Source organism: Medicago sativa, chromosome 7 (genome assembly GCF_051527215.1).
Source record: "Medicago sativa cultivar Bolivia chromosome 7, Bolivia_mono, whole genome shotgun sequence".
Classification (NCBI taxonomy): domain Eukaryota; kingdom Viridiplantae; phylum Streptophyta; class Magnoliopsida; order Fabales; family Fabaceae; genus Medicago; species Medicago sativa.
The window spans coordinates 92,755,743-92,775,588 of NC_140755.1; the positions used below are offsets into that span (position 1 = coordinate 92,755,743).

General features: G+C 33.4%; 2 protein-coding genes across 2 annotated transcripts; one reads left to right on the top strand and one right to left on the bottom strand.

The window, feature by feature from the left end:
• LOC146910351 (putative indole-3-pyruvate monooxygenase YUCCA8) lies at positions 1 to 2,190 on the top strand. The gene is made up of 3 exons (XM_085725888.1): positions 1 to 839; positions 951 to 1,325; positions 1,621 to 2,190. Exons 1-3 carry the CDS (start codon positions 192 to 194, stop codon positions 1,846 to 1,848), a joined length of 1,251 nt encoding a protein of 416 aa, XP_085582014.1. The 5' UTR covers positions 1 to 191; the 3' UTR covers positions 1,849 to 2,190.
• Positions 2,191 to 17,957: 15,767 nt separating this feature from the next.
• On the bottom strand, positions 17,958 to 19,155 carry LOC146910352 (photosystem I reaction center subunit IV A, chloroplastic-like). Its single transcript, XM_085722737.1, has 3 exons — positions 18,844 to 19,155; positions 18,388 to 18,453; positions 17,958 to 18,295 (listed from the first exon to the last, which is right to left on the bottom strand). The coding sequence occupies exons 1-3, from the start codon at positions 19,090 to 19,092 to the stop codon at positions 18,191 to 18,193; spliced, it is 420 nt and encodes a 139-aa protein (XP_085578863.1). The 5' UTR covers positions 19,093 to 19,155; the 3' UTR covers positions 17,958 to 18,190.
• Between the last annotated feature and the right edge of the window lie 691 nt (positions 19,156 to 19,846).

A 19,846-nucleotide genomic window follows, 5' to 3' on the forward strand; every position in this document is an offset into this window, starting at 1 on the left:
TCTTTATTCATTCAATCCATTACTCACATTCTCAATTCCATAAACCAAACTTCATCAAATTCTCTCAATCACAAAAAACTATTCTCTGTTTCAATATTTCAACTCATAACACTTCAAAAACCAATTTGAAACAAATTCATCAAAGAAAAAAACAATCTTTCTCACTTCTTGATCAAACACAAATCATAAAAATGGAAAATTTATTTCGTCTAGCTGATCACCAAGACTTTCTCTCACGCCGTTGCATTTGGGTCAATGGACCTGTGATCATAGGTGCAGGTCCATCTGGTCTTGCAACGGCAGCATGTCTTAGAGAACAAGGGGTACCCTTCGTTGTTCTCGAAAGAGCTGATTGCATAGCATCACTATGGCAAAAAAGAACCTACGACAGATTGAAACTTCACCTTCCAAAACAATTCTGTCAACTACCTAACCTTCCAATGCCTGAAGATTTCCCTGAATACCCTTCAAAGAAACAATTCATAAGCTACCTTGAAAACTATGCTAACAAATTTGAAATCAACCCGCAATTCAACGAGTGTGTTCAATCTGCTAAGTATGATGAAACCAGTGGATTGTGGAGGGTTAAGACAAATGAAGTTGAGTACATTTGTAGGTGGCTTGTTGTTGCTACCGGCGAAAATGCTGAGTGTGTTACTCCTGAAATTGAAGGACTTTCTGAATTCAAAGGTGAAGTTGTTTATGCTTGTGATTACAAGTCAGGGAAAAATTTTGAAGGAAAGAAAGTTCTTGTTGTTGGATGTGGAAATTCTGGAATGGAACTCTCACTTGATCTTAGCAATCATCATGCTTTACCTTCCATGGTTGTTCGTAGCTCGGTAAGTTCTTTTTCAGTGTCCGGTATCTGTGTCAGTATTAATTTCATAGTAAATTTTTTTAACTTAGGATGAAAAAAATCTAACTGGGCTGTTCTGTTTTTTTTACTACAGGTTCATGTGCTACCTAGAGAAATATTTGGAATATCAACTTTTGAATTAGCGGTTATGATGTTGAAGTGGTTACCACTTTGGATTGTGGACAAGCTTTTGTTGATTTTGACATGGTTCATTTTGGGTGACATGGAAAAATATGGTATCAAAAGGCCTTCAATGGGTCCTTTGAAGTTGAAGAACACAGAAGGAAAGACACCGGTTTTGGACATTGGTGCTTTGGAGAAAATTAGATCCGGTGACATAAATGTTGTACCTGGAATCAAAAGGTTTAATAATCATGGTGAAGTTGAGCTTGTTAATGGTGAAAAACTTGATATTGATGCAGTTGTTCTTGCTACCGGTTACCGCAGCAATGTCCCTTCTTGGCTTCAGGTGAATATATGTTCTAGATCTGTTTTTCTTTTTTAACTAGTTGACCTAGATCCTCTTCTGGCCGCTCTGGCTAAATCTTAGTTGTTGGATTAATCTAACATCTGAAATGTTAAAATATTCCGACAACAAAGATTTTACCGGAGGATAGAAAAGACATGTTGTACTATTGTACAATGTCAAATTTAAAACTTTTTTAAGGCATATGGTCTTATTTTAGAAGCTTCTTTTTTTATTATAATTATTATTATTTGTTTGTGTGATCAAGTAACTAATTAATTTTGGTTATGTTATACAGGAAGGTGAATTTTTCTCCAAAAATGGATACCCAAAGATGCCATTTCCACATGGTTGGAAGGGAAATTCAGGACTATATGCTGTAGGGTTCACAAAGAGAGGGCTTTCTGGTGCTTCATCTGATGCTGTAAAAATTGCACAAGATATTGGAAAAGTTTGGAAACAAGAGACAAAACAAAAGAAGCAACGCACCACTGCTTGTCATAGACGTTGCATTTCACAATTCTAAGTTGCTAAGGACTTGGTTAACACACAAATGCTGCTTCTTTTTAGTCTCAGGAATTAATTTTTTGTTGTATAAACAAAAAAATAATAACAATATCTTGTAAAAAAAAAAACACACACATATACAAAAAACAGAAACAGATAGCACACAGAAATATAGCCCTCTCCTAAGACCCAAGTTTTTTATGTGGTTGGTTAGTTTTTGAAAACCATAAGGATGATGAGGCTCTTTCATTCTTTTCTTTTTTTAAACATTCCAATGTATTTCATTTGGTTGATATATATGTAACAAAGTATCATAGTTTTTCAGTGATTAATAAATTTAAGTTCAATGTTCAATTTCTAACTTCAGCTTCAATATCTCTCTAGTGTGTGTTTGATGTATAAAGATCTAAAAGTGAATCTGCAGATCATTTGATTGGAATGAAATTTGAAAAATAAACGTATTCGTTCCATAGCAAATCTATTAAAGGATCAATTTGGATTGGCTCTGGTTCGTTTAGATAATATAATTCGAGGAACTATATCCGGAGCAATTAGATATAAATTGATACCGACTCCTCAGAATTTATTGACTTCAACTCCATTAACAACCGAGTTGTTTTTTTGGATTACACCCATTATCTCAAGTTTTAGATCAAACCAATCCATTGACCCAAATAGTTCATGGGAGAAAATTGAGTTATTTGGGTTCTGAAGGATTGACGGGGCGAACTGCTACCTAAAATTGATTTTGACTTGGTTGGGTGACAATTAAAATTGATTTCGTCTATAGAATTGATTCTTGACGTTAATAAAAAGTTTGTAACTTTTGATTCTGAACATTTTTGTACTTAAATATTGTTCAATTCGTTTTTAAATGGATGCATCCAAACAAAATTAATTTCAATTTTAACTTGATTTCAACGAAAATCAACATTTACAAAATCAATTTTTGTAATCAAACTTGTCAAGACTATCAACTTTTCCTCCTTAATTGTGTTATGTACCTTTTTCATTGTTGGCAAAAAATCTTGTGTTCTTGATTAGTAACAAAAGTTTTTCAGTTTGATTCACATATATAGTGAGCATGCAAGGACGAATAAACGAATATACGGTAGCTACATGTGGTAATCACAACACTTGATGAAGAGAAAGGTAAAAAGGTCAATAACTGCTTTCGATTTTGAGGCTTCATCTTAGATTATCAAGTCTTTTTCCTTCTTTCCAATTGCTTTCATGAAACACTTTCTAGACACGTTGGTGAAACACTGCAACAGAGTGCAATTCCAAGTCCCCAAAGTTTATAGAATATAATTCCAATCAATAGAAACCAAAAAACAGAGTATAATAGTTACAGAAATCAATTTAAATCTTCAAATATCTAACAAAATCAAGAAATCTTAGAATATATTAGAAATCTTAGAATATATAAATATAATCAGAATCATTTCTCATATACATATGCTTCAGCACTAAACATGTTAATGTGTGTGTATTATTTTTTATTTAAAAAAGGACCAACATTATTCATCATTCATCCAAAATTTATAAAGGATCAGCACTCAAATGTTTCTGATAAAAAGTTGATTTAGAAAATACTATTTATATTCATGATAATTCATTACAATAAATCAAATTTACCTAAAAAAATATTCGCCCCACATTATAGAAACATGAACTATATGAGAAATATTTACCGTGTCAACAGGAGTTCATAATAATACAAAAAAAAAAAAAAAAAGTGAAAATGACATGTGGCTGATCTGGAGGTTAATTTGGTATGAATAGTTTATCCATGTATTAATTTTTTGTATTTAATTATTTTGAAGTCAATTTAAATTTAAATTTTGAATACTGTTTTACAAAACTCTATGGTATTAAAGACTATTTGAAAATAATTAGATTTTGAGGCTTTATCATTGCAATAAGAACTTGAATCCAATGAAAGTTTTTTTTTTGGTGGCTGGGGTTTGAATGCATTTGTTCCTACCAACTGAGTTAAGCTCACGAGGACAATCAAATGAAAGTTTATAAACAACGCAAAAGTAATTTTATAAAATAAATTGATTGGCAATATTACACTAAAGGTCTTTTATTTTTTTTATTTGTAACACATTGGTCCTTTATCTTTTTTTTGTCCCATCTAGTTCCTTTATCTATTGAAATGTGCACAAGTTAATCCTTTTGTTCATTTTTCTATTAAAAAAACAAGAAAATATTAATTTTATTAATAACTTAATTTTATAAAATATTTTTTAATAAAAATAAATAAATTCATAAACCATATGAACATCTTCATCCTCGTCTTCATCTTCTTCCTTAAATCAAAAAATTGTCCACCCAAATACACCTTCAAATTCCTTAAAATTTTTCACTTCCATCTTCTTCTAAACACAAAATTCTCAAATTTCATAAACCAGTTTACCAAACCCAAAATTTTGGATTTTGGATTTAAAGAAAGAAATTTGAGCAAATTAAGATTTTTTTTTTTTTGGTGGGCTTCTTTTGATTTAATATACAATTGAATGAAAAATGAAGGATTTGAAGTTAGGTTTATTTGGAATTCGTAAGCTTCCTGCCTTCATCTGTAGTGAATTTTTTCGAATAAAGTTTTGATTTTAATGTTTTCATTTTCTGATTTTTTTTTTGTTACAGGAGAGGTTAACCATGGCAACTGCAGCAGATAAATTGTAATACACATTGATTAGGAAATTTTGGGTTTCTTTCTTTAAATCCAAAATCCAAATTTATGGGTTTGGTAAAGTTAGGGTTTATGAAATTTGGGGACCTTTAGGGCGGTCGGTGTTTTTAGGTGGAATATGTTAGCCGTCGTCGATTCTCTAGATGTTTCTGTTTGGCGTGCTCTTATTTTGGAGTTATTGAGTGGGCACCGCCTTCCTTTGTTTTATTCCGATTGGCAGTGGAATTCGAAGTTGTTTGAATAGGTGATTTTTAAGTGTTCATTTAGCTTAGTTGTGAGAAGAGAAGCAGATGTGTTGTTGCATGGCTTTTTGATCAGGTTGGTGGTTATTTTTGAGGGGTTTGTGGGCGAGTTATAGGTGTTTGGAAGTTGTTTTTGTTGGTCGGTCGCGATGGAGTTAGAGAGTTTGGCACAATATTTGTTTATGTTGTGCGAGGGTTTGACTTCGGCTTTGGAGTTGGTTTCGGTTTTGGGGTTTAGTTTTTTATTTGTGTTGGTGGTAACCCTATATTAAACGGTGTTTTTGATGTATTAGGTATATGAATTCTCATTTAGGTGATCTACCTATGTATGATGCCCTCTATTGTGTTTTTCTCAATCTTGCATGTCTAATTGTCTATGTTGTGTTGTATGTATGTCTATGTTTTTGCAATCTCCTAATCTTTACAAGTAAAACCATTTATCCTTTAAATCATCCAATCATAATAAATCAATTTTACAACCTCTAGAATCATCGTTAACCTTTCAAAATTGAAACTTAAAATTAATTTTTATCACCCAAAATCAAACTCACATTTCAATTTTTTTATATAAGCATTTCAAATATTGTGCATGTGAGATGGAAGGTTGATTATCCTGTTCACCTGACACATTTGCAAAAATAAATGTCATAACTTAGGTTGTCTATTCTCAAATAGTACAGTATAGATGAACTTATATACTCCAATGGCCCACCCAATTCAGTGTTTCTGATTGACAACATGCCCGTATTACTGCTAACATCAGATGGATAGGACCCACAACTCAACCCGATGGCTCCCACAAGCCCACCAATTCATAATTAACCACATCTCTCTTTTGGTGGCTAAAATTGGTTACATTAATATTCCTTTTAAAATTTCTATTTTTGGGTTTGATTCACAATCAGAAATGCTGAGATCATTGTATACTAAAAAACCTCTGCTGTTTGGCACATGCTTAAATAAAGCCTTCACAGCCACAACCAGACTTTTGATGATATTTTTTTTTGTTTTGGAAAAATGATGTATTTTTCCCTATCGACCAGGTTTTTTCTATGCTAGATCGAGTTCAAACTTTTGATCATTTGTACCCTAAGGCTAACCAATGTTTGGTCCCTTGAAGTCGACTAAATAGCAGTCAAATAATTAATTGATTTGTGTAAATTATAATATTTCATAACTTTAATAAAGTTCATATAAGTTTGTAACTAACAATGAAGCCATGAACAGAATGAATTGATGGTAAAGCCTACTATATGTCTCTGGTCAATTGCACTAGCTAGGCCATGTACGTGAAGTTACGGTAAACTAACAGCATTTTACGGGTTCTTAACAAACTCAGTTCCGTTCCGTCACAGATATAAAATATAGATAAAGTCTAAAATAAAACAGTAAATCTATTGATGAAGTAAAAGCAAACAAGTTACTGATGATTTACAGGATAGGAATTCTTGCTCGTAAAAAAAAATTTGTTTTGTTTGTGTGCACACATATTTTCATCTAGAGGAATAATCATTGGCACTGACATACATGGATGTCAAATCAGAGAGAGACCCCTCTATGAATCATGACTAGAACAGTGATTATTTATATATTGGCAGATGTTACTAAGTTATGAGCTGTAATTTTACATTTGTAATAACTAATAATAAAATTAAAATTTTACATTGTCCTATACACATGCAAGATATATGACTTGAAAATATGTTTTGATGAAAGTGGTGTTGAGAATTTTATGTGTAAGATATATGACTTAAAAATATGTGTCAAGTTGGGTCATCTATCATCTTACACGCAGGTTTCGTAAGAGTTGGATCTTAGTAAAGCAGTATGTACATGTAAGTTATGTACTAATTAATTTGTTAGTTATGAAATTAGTGTTTTGAGATATAGACAGTGTATATTTTTTAGATATAAACAATATATTTGTTGTGTGGCCTTTTTTTTCCTTGCATATACATCCTTATGTGTATGTAATCTCTTACGAGCGGTTTGGTTTGAATCAGTTTTGAGAAAGAAAAAAAAAACTCACTCAATTCAAATATTGTAGAGTATATGGGGGTATGAATGAACTATTCTGAAGCATCTAGGAATTATTCTGGACAAGCTCATGAAGCTTGTTAATATCTACCTTAAATGTAGAGACATTAGTACATTCAAACGCTAGAAAAAAGTGTCTTCTTAGTAAATAAGGAGATGTGTATTTTTTAACAAATCAGTGGAGGCAATTAGCTCTAATTAAATTTAACGTTCTATACTTATAAATTTAAAAGATATGTACTAAACAATTAATAAAATTCTATTGTTTTGTTGCATCACTACCTTTGTAACTACATTTCAAACAAGACATGAAAAAATAAAGGTTTCCATTGAACTTCAAAAATTAAGACTGATTTACTTGTCTATATTTGCCTATTGTGAGACTTGAGATCACCCTTCTTAAAGACTATCTAGTAGAAACAGCCCATATGAGTGCCCATACTGACTGACTCAAAAGTTGAATAGTAACTATCACCATAACTTATTTCATCAAATTTCAAGTCAGTCAGAGACATACAAATTTCATCAAATTTCACTGCATTTAACAGCTCCACTTTGTATTGTTTCTCTTGGCTTTCAATACATGTTTCCAAAACCCCTTATCATTCAAGATTATTCACCAAAAAGCTTTGAAAATATACACATGGAATGGCCATGAATTGTTCTTCTCCACATGACAAGGGACCCATTCTTATGCCTCCTCAAACTATACTACCTACTATAGTATGCAAATCATAACTTGTTATCTTCACGTGTTAATGTCTACTATGGACATGACCTGAGAAAATCCTAAAATGAAAAAAGAAATTGCTACTATGATGATACAAGCTGTTTCTAAAAGAAATTTTATATAAGTAGATATGCACTGTACTATATACATTTGCAAAAATTTAAAACAATTCTAGCTGCATTATATGTAGCAATGGATCGAAAAGCAATCACCAATGTTGGTTAAATTTGCTTTTCTTTCTTTGTCCACATCAGAAGGAAAAATATCAGCCCCCCAATCACTTTCAGCAGTGTATATTCGATAATTGTTAATCATGTCTGAAGATTGTAAATACTTGTACTTGTGCACATTCATATGTCTTCTTGTACTCTTAGTACGTACTATTGAAGTACTAATTAGTACTCAGTACTGTTTTGATATCCAATCCAGAGAAATACATGAGTGGAAACAATCCTAAATAAACAATTTTTTGGGCACACATAAAAAATATATAGATTATTTAATTATTTTAAAAATACACATCATTTAATTCTCTTTTCTTCTATTTTTGTGTGTGCACGTTTAAATGGTATATCTAAGTCTTGTAATCACACAAGAGTTTCTCTTTCTCGAAACTAATTTTCTCCTTTGCGTGATTATCATACTTGATTCTAAATATATTTTTTGACTATTTTTGTTCATCTCGAACAATGCTGTTGGAACACTAGTCATTCTAGTGAAGAAAGTTGGAAAGAAAAACACTATGAAAGAACTAGTGTGTGGGTGTGACTTAAAAATGTCCCACATTGGAGGGTCACCCCAACTAGTAAGTGTTTATATATGGGCAAAGTGACCTCCAAGGGTGTGCCCTTGGGGGTACCCAATTTTGTGAACGGGTGAACGCTTACAAAATATATATATCATGCGCGCGACGACGCCGCCGGCCGGGCCGGGCTTGGGTCGTGGGTTATAAAAATGATATATATTTTTTGTTAAATTAATTATCTCACAGTTGATGCTTCCTGTGCGGTTTTCTCTCTTCTCCCTTTCGATTTTAACAAATCGTTCTTCTTCTTCTACTCCTTTCTGTCCCTTCGGTATTAAGAGTGTTCTTAAGACCATAGTCCCTTGGTCTTAGGTTCATATTCCCTTCGATAATATATGATTCTTCGGAATATAGAGTACTATTAAGATCATATTAAAGAATGATCTTAACAGTATATATATTATTTTAATAATTTTAAGGAGAAATGGTGGTATCACCATATTTGAGTGGTCGTAGTGCCATATTCATGTTTTGGAGAAGTTAGAATGGTGGTAACACCATATTTGAGTGGTCTCAGCACCATAATAGAATGGTAATAATACCATATTAATTTGAACGGTTTCGAATAGAGCGGTTACGTACCGTATCGAGTGGCTTCGATCAAACGATTGAGCCATATTTTGAGGGTGTAATTCTCGAACGATTTATCTACAGTGCAGTAGTTAATCGAACAGTTGTAGCTGGGCTTGTTTTATCCTGGAGGCGGCGTGGTTGATAGTCTACCTTGCACAACTTTGGGTAGTGCCACGAAACGTCTTAAAGAGAGCGACCTGGTCGTGACTCAACCTAGTAATAACTTCGGTAGATGATAGAATTTGGAAATTCAAATTTAACAGTTTGGAAATCCAAAAACAACAATTTTAAGACGTTTCTATATGCTATGTCTACCGAAGAAGTTACATATTGAGGTTAAGTTGTCCCTAAATACATTAAGGATAAATCAAGCTATAGATTTACATCTTTCGAATGAAACGATGAAGTGATTGTTGTCTCAATCAACAACACTAAAAATTTATTTGATGAAAATAATAATTTGTCACAAAACAAATTATTAGTTACTAAAAATTTATTTGATGAAAACAATAATTTGTTACAAAACAAATTATTTGTTACAGAACCAAACAAGTTTAGTTTGTTACAAAACATAAAAAAAATTGTTTGGAGCAGAAAATAAAATAATGCAAGGCCGTTATTTTGTTATGGTGAATTCTAAAAGTGTTTTGTTTAAACATTGATATTACGTACTGGTTTTCAAATCTTTAACAAGAATTGATAAACATATGCATTGATCGCTTTAAATAATCCAAACTTATAAATAAGGAAAATAAATGGAATTGTGAAATTCTATTTATGTTTAAGAAAGAATCTGAATTTCAGATTTCTATTGAATAAGACTGAGTTGACTCAGACTTAAAGAGAGACTTGTGTACCATGCACTCTTGTGAAAAAGATTGCACTTTGATGGTATGTTAAAAAATTAAATTCTCCTTCTATGTTATTAGTTGTGTGATTTTAATATTTGACATATCAAAATTGATCACGAACAAGTGTTTAAACAATTTTATTTATTGCAGTCAAGATATATAAATCAAAAGTTCATATAAACTAGAATTTAGAGGATATGAATCTCTAAACATAATGATATGTGTTAATTTGATGACACATAAAATAGAAATGATAAAATAATATTTTTATCATATTTATTGATGACTGTGAACTTTGGAAAAATAAAATTCATATGCTTGAATGTTCAATTTTTTATAACGAAAATTGAAATTTATTGAGTACCCAAGTCTAAGAACAAAAATTCTAATTAAGAAATTTTTGAAGAAAAGACAATCCAACTTGTCTTATTTTTTGAACTTGGGATTGTCTGGACTATATTTAGATCCTGGACCCCAAGAGAGTTGAACTCACTAGTAGAGCTTATGAATATGTATTCATTAGGTATGCGATAAATAACAAAACATATAGGTTTTATGACCTAAATGTGAAAGTGATCATAGAAATTAAAAGATGTCGAATTCTATGTAAATATTTACCCCTTTAACTAAAGAATAGTGGAGGCACTAGTGGGGGCTCTAATGGGAGCACGACATTAGTGGGGGCAAAATAAATTTCCCTTTAAAAATTAAGAACTAGTGGGGGCACTATATCTAATCACATTCATGTAATTAGAAATAGTTATGAAAACATCATACAAGATGTTATAGAACCTCAAGGAGGTAAGAAAGCTAAAATTGCTAAAGAGTATGAACTTGGTTTATACATTGGAAGAAGATTCATTAAGCCTTAAAGAAGTTATATCCTCATTGGATGCTGAATTATGGCAAAAGCAATAAACGATGAAATGAATTTTCTTGAGTCTAACAAAACATGACACTTGGTTGACTTGTCTCATAGTTGCAAAACCAATCAGTTGTATTTGGATTTTTGAAAAAAGGAACTAAAACCTGATGGTACGGTTGATGAATACAAGGCTTTCCTTGTAGTCAAAGGTTTTAAACAAAGAGAAAAATATAGACTTCTTCGACATTCATTCACCAGTCACGAAAATCATATCCATGAGAGTACTAGTCCCTTTAGCCGCCGTTTATAACTCGAAAGTACTCCAAATGGATGTGAAAGTTGCCTTTTTATGGTGAACTAGAAGAACAAGTCTATATGAAACAACCTGAAAAAGTTTGCAATTCATGGACAAGAAAACAAGGTCTGTAAGTTAGATAATTATTTGAATGGTCTAAAATAAACTCCTGAGGAATGGCATGAAAAATTTGACATTCTAATATTATCGAATGAGTATAAAGTGAATGAAAGTGACAAATAATATTTGCACGATCATATGTCTCTATGAAGACGACTTGCTCATATTTGATTTAAAGATTCATGTTATGAATTATGTGAAATCATTGTTTATCAACAACATTGATAAGAAAGACCTAAACAAAAATTGAAGTAATTCTTGGTTTCAAGATTACTAGATCAGAAAAGATAACTTTTTTGATAATTCTCACAAAGTTGAGAAGATCTTAAAGAAATGTAATTATTTCACCGTAAACTTGCAATCACATATTATGATCCAAGTGTAAGAACACTTGAGATGGAATTAGAAAAACATAATATACGAGCATCATTGGCAGCACTTAGGTATGCCACTGAATGTATTAGATCCGACATTGTCAATGTCGTAAAACTCTTGTGCAAGTTAACTAGTAGACGGATGGGAAGCATTGCCATGCTATAGAAAGAGTCATGAGGTGTCTTAAGAAGACTATAACTCTAAGAGTAACATGTTGTACTTAAATGGTACAAGATATAAAATAGAACATCTTTTAGATGAATATTTAGCGACTAGTGTTTGCACATTGAGCATCACTAGAGGAGTTGTTTGTTAAAACAAATGATATTGACTCAGTCCACTATGGAATGAATCTGAGATGAGAACACTAGAGAAAAACTAGTGAAGAAGCAAGTTGGCTAAGATCCTTGCTAGCTGAAATCCCCTTATGGGATAAACCGTTGCCAGTTGTGTTAATTCATTGCGATAGTACCGCGGCTATTGCAAAGATTAAGAATCGTTATTACAATGGTAAGAGACGACAGATAAGGCGAAAACACAGCACGATTAGAGAGTGTATCTCTAAATGGAGCGGTTAGAGTTGATTTTGTACGTACGAATGAAAACTTAGTTGATCCTTTGACGAAACGACTTAATAGAGAGAAAGTCCAAGAAACATCCAGTAGGATGGGACTAATGCCTATAGCCCACAAATGATGGTAACCCGACCTATATGACTGGAGATCCCAAGACTTAGGTTAAATGGGTAAAAACAAGTCATGAAGTGGTAGAACATGCTATGAGAGAAAGAATTTAGAAAGCATGATCCTGCAGCGAAAGAAGGATGAGGTAATAGTAACTCTTAATGAGATCTATACTCTATGTTGAGTGGGGTACACAGCTACAGGAGTACCCTTGATAGACTCCCCTATACGAATGTGGAACTTAGGCCGGTCCTATGGAATTTTGAGGCAGAATTCCTAGAGCATTCGTTAAAACCGGGATACACGTGCAGGGCCTTAAAACGCACGGGCTTTTAGAATACACCTATGAAAAGATTTGTGTGTGGATTCTATGTCTGAGATAGAGTTCAATGTTGTAAGCAACTCTTGTTAAATCATAATACCTTCCACTATGCAAAGGTTCAAGTTGTTGGCGACACCTTTGTATATTAGCAAATCTTATGGAAACGTTTTACGTTATTTCTCGAAACCATTTTGAAGTCAAGTGGGGGATTGTTGGAACACTAGTCATTCTAGTGAAGAAAGTTGGAAAGAAAAACACTATGAAAGAACTAGTGTGTGGGTGTGACTTAAAAATGTCCCACATTGGAGGGTCACCCCAACTAGTAAGTGTTTATATATGGGCAAAGTGACCTCCAAGGGTGTGCCCTTGGGGGTACCCAATTTTGTGAACGGGTGAACGCTTACAAAATATATATATATCACGCGCGCGACGACGCCGCCGACCGGCCGGGCTTGGGTCGTGGGTCGTGGGTTATAAAAATGATATATATTTTTTGTTACTTGAAAATGTTAAATTAATTAATTAATTAATTTAATCATTATCCGTAAGCGCTACGCGTAACAAATAAATTTGTTACGATCCGATCCGACCCAAAACGCGATCCAGAAACTTCCGGATATATCCAATTAAGAAACAAAACGCGTTTGCTTAAGGATTAAGCAGACTTAATCCCCAAGTCACTCGTTTTTTGTTACAAACTCTCCTTATAAAAGGAGAGCTCGCCCCATTCATTCTTTACACCAAAATCTCACAGTTGATGCTTCCTGTGCGGTTTTCTCTCTTCTCCCTTTCGATTTTAACAAATCGTTCTTCTTCTTCTACTCCTTTCTGTCCCTTCGGTATTAAGAGTGTTCTTAAGACCATAGTCTCTTGGTCTTAGGTTCATATTCCCTTCGATAATATATGATTCTTCGGAATATAGAGTACTATTAAGATCATATTAAAGAATGATCTTAACAGTATATATATTATTTTAATAATTTTAAGGAGAAATGGTGGTATCACCATATTTGAGTGGTCGTAGTGCCATATTCATGTTTTGGAGAAGTTAGAATGGTGGTAACATCATATTTGAGTGGTCTCAGCACCATAATAGAATGGTAATAATATCATATTAATTTGAACGGTTTCGAATAGAGCGGTTACGTACCGTATCGAGTGGCTTCGATCAAACGATTGAGCCATATTTTGAGGGTGTAATTCTCAAACGATTTATCTACAGTGCAGTAGTTAATCGAACAGTTGTAGTTGGGCTTGTTTTATCCTGGAGGCGGCGTGGTTGATAGTCTACCTTGCACAACTTTGGGTAGTGCCACGAAACGTCTTAAAGAGAGCGACCTGGTCGTGACTCAACCTAGTAACAACTTCGGTAGATGATAGAATTTGGAAATTCAAATTTAACAGTTTGGAAATCCAAAAACAACAAATGCTATATACTTGAATAATTGTAATCATCCATTCTTTTCCAATTACTCTTTTTTTGACGAGTTTTCCAATTACTCTTATTACATGTTGGTGTAATCAATTGTACTCTTAAAATAAATTTAGATTGTGTCGTGGACTAATTGGTCATTCTCAATTTCAAATATTTTGTTTATAAAAAAATTGTACATATTAGCTGGTGTTTTCTTTCCATTTTAATTTAGTTGTTACGTATTACTCACTTTCTTTGTTTTAATTTTTATCATAATTTATCACTTGGGACTTGATTGCTGGATAGGGCTGCTAAATATTACAATTGATGGGACTGATCAAACAAAACATCCTTAAATATTGCAACAAAGATAGGGCTTGATGTTCAATATTTTGATTTCTCTTTGAATTTGTGGATGTTTCAGATATGGATGCACATATGGATAACAGGATGAGCATGACTGCCTCAGCAAAGCAGAAGCGCTCGAGGAAAGTCAAAGGTGACAGACTCAGACTCTTAGGAGCCAGAGCCACAGCATATTCCGAGTCTATGTTTGTGCACGAGGCACAACAGGTGGAGGTTCAGCAGGAGGAGGCGTCGACACAGCCTCAGAAGTTATATCCTATTGGCCCGTTTAACACATTAAAGCTTTTAACCTTGATAATATGATAAGGATTTACTCTCACCACTCTAGCATAAAATCGCCCTCTCAGAAGATGCATTCCCTATATATAAGTATATTCACTTGTGTCTTTTGCGTTCAAGTCCAATACCTTTCTCATATCTTTTAGTTTAGTTGCTTTCCAAATTTTATTATATCTTTTATGCTAGGTAGTGTGGACGATAATCTGATAAGGAATGAGGTGTGTTGAAAAATATGCAGTTGGTAGTGGAAATCTAAAAATAGCAGTCCAGGAGATGGTTCCATTGGTGGAACCAAAGTTGGCTTTTACCTTCCATTAAAATTACCCAAATGTGCAAACATTGCATTTCCAGAATGGTCATCAATAGCTTGCACTTCTGCTGGACCATTATGTACTTCTGGATGAGCAACTGGGGGGTCATCAAAAGTGTGGAGCGAGCAAATGAAATATTTGCTGATTTTAGGAAATCGACCAGGACTGACTGCAATTCTGCACATAGTATGAACCACAGATACGGACACGACACGGACACTGACACGCCGACACAGCTAATAATTTGAAAAAATCACATAATTCAGTGTAATTACAAGTGTCGGTGTCGTGTCGGTGTCGGACACGACACGTGTCCGACACGCCTAATCCGAGGAGTGTCCGTGCTTATACTCATTAAGTACATCGCATAGCATTTCAGGGTTAATTGCAGACAGAAATAAGGCATGCTGTTGAAGTACTATGCATCACATTCCAGGGTTGGTTGAGTCACATGTGAACAAACATGAGTGAAGTCTGGAAAGTCCTACATAGTGGAAACTGATCTACTCTCCCAAATATCACTACAAAAAAAAAAAAAAAAAAAAAAAAAAACAGATTTTGGTCGACTCATTACAAATGTATAAAATCCTCTAAATATATGTGGTCAAACAAATCACCATAACAGCAATCAAATCCAAATCAGGATTTCACACGCATGAATACACAGGGCCAGTAATTCTCGGACATAGCCCGAAATCAAGGAATTTACAAGAACCTGACAAAATGGTTTTGCTTGAATCAGAAAGAAGAAAGCAAAAAAGAAGGATCATAGACAAAAATAATCAAAAGGGTCAACGAAAAAGAACCATGCAGTATCAACCAATAGTTATCAACAATTCCAGAATCAAAATCCCTAAATTAATTTTTTTAAGAAGGAAAGGTAAATTTAAATAATCAAATTTCTGCAAAGAACAGTTATCAATTAAGCCAAATCATCAAATAACTTTGTGGCTTTGTCGTAGATTAGAGAGGGTAATTGAGCAAGTACCTTATGAAGGAATTTGAAATTCCATGGAATTCAAATGCTTCAATTGTTTGGGTCAAGTAATAGGATTTCCTTCATTTACAAAATTTGTTGGTTGGGTCTACTAATCGGATTCCTTTCATTTGCAAAATTTGTTGATTGTACAAAGTAACTGGATTCCCTTCATCTATACCCCAAGTCTTATACAATATAAATGGTACGACCTTATCTCATTCAAGAAGACTTTTTTTTAACTTGGATAAGACCCCAAATAAGAAACTACGGCTCACTCTAATTCAACTTGAATTAAAAACAATAAAATTAGACAATGGATCACCGGGAAAATGTGATAAAGCATGCACGCGATAGTTGTAACTGAAAACTAACTTAAAATGTAACTTGAAAGTCAAAACCATGAGCACACTTAGGACAACAACATATACAACAACTTAAACAAAACTAAAAATCAGGAAAATGTAACTCAAAGTTTAGACAACAGCATATAAAGCAACTTAAACAAACCTAAAAACCATGAGCACACTACCATTACCCTTAAAATTGCAGATGAAACATGGGCACCGCCAACAAAAACATCTGTTTCATGCCGAAAACAACTGCTAAAAATTGCCACGGGCAAACGAACAGGTACAGACGTCCTAATCCGCGGTTTGCAGGATGATTATATGATTTCCTTAAGTTTATCGAACAACCCTAAAACAGACCAGCTATGTTTGATCCGCAGTTATTCAAGCTTCTGCACATACCAGTTATTTTAGATGTGCTATATGGCATGACAATTAGAAACTCTACTTATGTGTAGAATTTTATACTCCAAGCACACATAAAAAATTCTAAATCCTAATAATGATAATTAATTCTAGAAACCAACCAAACAACACAAATGCATATGGAGGCAAATAGTCACCATAGTTGTATTATAAGCAACAACATCAGGAACCAATCTCAAACTCTCCATCTCATCTCTAAGCCTAACTGCCTCGTCAATCTTACCCTCATCACACAAACCCCTAACCATAGTATTATAAGTCCAAACGTTCGGCAACACACCATTCCCAGTCATCAATTCAGTAACCTCAACAGCTTCCTTCGACCATTTCAACTTACAATACCCATGAACCAAAATATTATAAGTATTCCTATTAGGAACATGACCATTATTCTTCATTTTGATACAACACATCCCTAACTTTACTCAACTGACTTCTCTTACACAGAGCAGTCAAAACAGTATTGTAAGTAACATTATCAGGAAAACAACCAAATTCCCCCATTTGATTAATCAACCGAAAAGCTTCTTCGAAATTTTTTTCAGAACAATGACCATGAATCAAAATATTGAAAGTATTTGTATTAGGTTGCACACCAAGTTTAAAAGCATCCTTAAAAATCTGTCTGGACAAAACCAAAGAGTGAGAGGAATTAGACCTTACAAGAGCATTGCGAAGAGTATTGCAAGTAAGGGAATTGTCAAGTAAGGGTTTAGGGATGGAGTGATCAGAGTGAAGGAGGTGGGAAAGAAGCAAATGATGGGGGTGATCGGAGGAGATGAAATCGAGGAGGAGGGATTTAGTGTGGGAGAATTTGCGACGAGAGAGAAGAGGAGGGAGGAGAGTGAAGAGGGGTTTAGGGGAATGGGAGAGAGAGGAATGTGCATTTGTTTGGAACCATTTGAAGAATGAAAGGAATTGGATTGCTTCTAGCACCATGAACTCGCACAGCAACATTAATCAAAATATCAGTATACTTCAGGCAGCAAAATCAAAAAATATATTTCGCAGCCACACATCCCAAATAAATAATGACATTCCCCGTAATAATCAAGTACCAGGAAAACAATTTGCGTGACAATACTCCTAAAACATTTGATCAACGGTGAGTTGTTTATTCATTATTTGTAAGTCAACTAACGGTGCCTGATTGATCCGTATATCTTCGACAAGGATGCCATCATTGCTTCTGTTTCAAGCATGAGGAGCCTTACATATAAAGTTCCAAAGATCCTAAATGTGGACTAAAGTTGCTTAGATGCGTTATTTTGATATAAAAAAAAAAAGTAACACATGAAGACATTGTCTTGTACCTTGAATTTGTTGGTTCTTTATGCTAACAATCTCTTACGATGCGTATCAAACATATTCTTCAGAAAAACCCGTAATAAGCAAGTTAGTACCCTTAAATTGATAGCAGTAATGTGCTTAATTATTCATTTAAATTATAAAGAGGGGAAGTTTAAGTCTATTAAGTATTATCTGTTTATGAGGAACTACTGCACATGTATATAATGTGTCATCAAGAGGTAGAATGGTAGACATCACACAAAATATGATATACACATTCATTCTTCTTTGTGACATGAAAATCCTTAATCTAGCAACTTGAATTACAAATTAAAGTAGTAGATGATGATGACTCATTTGACTTCCTCAATCTCATCCAAAGCATAGTTGTTTGTTGATACATTTGCATAGTTAACTTTGTTGAATCTTACCACAACTGGGTAGCGAGTATTAGGATCCTACACAACACAATAAAAGGAAATTAATATAGTGAAACTTACAAAGAGATCAAAATCCACATGATTGATTTTGAAGTAGGAGAGAAACTAACCTGATCAACAGCAACAACAGAACCAATACCATTGAACCAGTAGGATTCTTTTCTAAGAACCTTAACCTGTTAAGTAGAACCAACAAAATAAATAAAACTTAGAAGAAGAAAAAATGTTTTTCCTACTAAATTATTGGTTGACAACACAAATTCCAAGTTACTATCAGTTTATAATCGAAGTTTCAAAACAATTGCATGATTTTAGTGCTATACTTATTTGTATAAAAATATTTTTGCATACTTAAACTTACAATTATCATATAAATTAAAAAGGGTGTGACATAAAATGTGATTCCAATTTCCAAATTACAAACTAGGGCCATAATTCTTACTAGAAAAAACTACGGGAACCATTTTCCCAATTCCATATTTCTAAAAAAAAACTACAAATTAAAGTATACTTTCATACGGCATAATTTATTTGGAAGTGTATAGATGACACAAAATATAACACACCTTAGCACCTCTTTTGGGACCAATTGGTGGGGGCTTGATTTTTGGAGCTGCCTCACCTTCAACAGTTGGTGTTGCAGCAGCCTCCTCAGATGCCCTAACAACAAGTCTAGAATTGGTGTTCTTTGTAGTAGTAGGGTACATCACCATGTTCATTCTAGATGCTAATAAATTAGTGTTTGTGTTGCCTGAAACATTATTAGGTGACAACACAAACCCTGAAGCTGCTGATGCTATGTTGCAACTAGCCATGATACCTCTCTATGTCTTTGTTGATAATCTAAAGTGTGGCAATATAATTATAGTAGCTAAGATAAAAGACAAGAACAAAGATTGAGGGGCTTTGAATGAACTAAATTTTGTTTGTTTAGGAGAATTATTATCACAATCTTTTCCTCCATTGTGATAATGCCACCTATGCACCATATCTCATTCCTTTGGATAATGTTGTTACGACTCAATCATAACAAAATCACATAGCGAATCTTGGTGACTATACTCACCCCATAAATATTTCTAGGGAAATGTTAACGAGTGCCACGGGCACTCTTTAGCACTTTAAATAGAAAGTTTTTAATAAAAAATTGTGTATTGAAAATTGTAATAGTTGATTTTTACAAAAATAATTACTAAATTTGAGTTGTTTAAAGAGTGCTCGGGGATACTCGTTAACAAGACCCATATTTCTATTATCTAAAATGTCACAAAAATTCCTTTCCTTTGAGTTTTGGCATTGTTAAACATTTCACTTCTTATAACTATAGACACACAGTTTATAACCTTGTAGTATTAAGGAATGAAGTTCAAATCCATTCGAATGTAAAATGAGCAGCAATGCTCTTTAGTTAATAATTATTAATTATGCTCTTCTTCTCCAGTTTTATATATAAAAACTATATAAGTTTATAGTACAAACTTTTCTAAGAAAAAAAAATGTACATTCTAAGTTACTCCCTTCGATCTCAATTATAACTAAAATTTTAATTTTTAGATTTATTCAATAACT

Bases quoted from the DNA above. Each gene is read 5' to 3' on its own strand.
- LOC146910351 (XM_085725888.1), top strand. From the start codon at position 192: ATGGAAAATTTATTTCGTCTAGCTGATCACCAAGACTTTCTCTCACGC. The intron at 840-950 runs GTAAGTTCTTTT...TTTTTACTACAG, and splicing joins CCATGGTTGTTCGTAGCTCG to GTTCATGTGCTACCTAGAGA. The intron at 1,326-1,620 runs GTGAATATATGT...TATGTTATACAG, and splicing joins ATGTCCCTTCTTGGCTTCAG to GAAGGTGAATTTTTCTCCAA.
- LOC146910352 (XM_085722737.1), bottom strand. From the start codon at position 19,092: ATGGCTAGTTGCAACATAGCATCAGCAGCTTCAGGGTTTGTGTTGTCA. The intron at 18,454-18,843 runs GTGTGTTATATT...TCTACTTAACAG, and splicing joins GTCCCAAAAGAGGTGCTAAG to GTTAAGGTTCTTAGAAAAGA. The intron at 18,296-18,387 runs GTTAGTTTCTCT...TGTGTTGTGTAG, and splicing joins CTGTTGTTGCTGTTGATCAG to GATCCTAATACTCGCTACCC.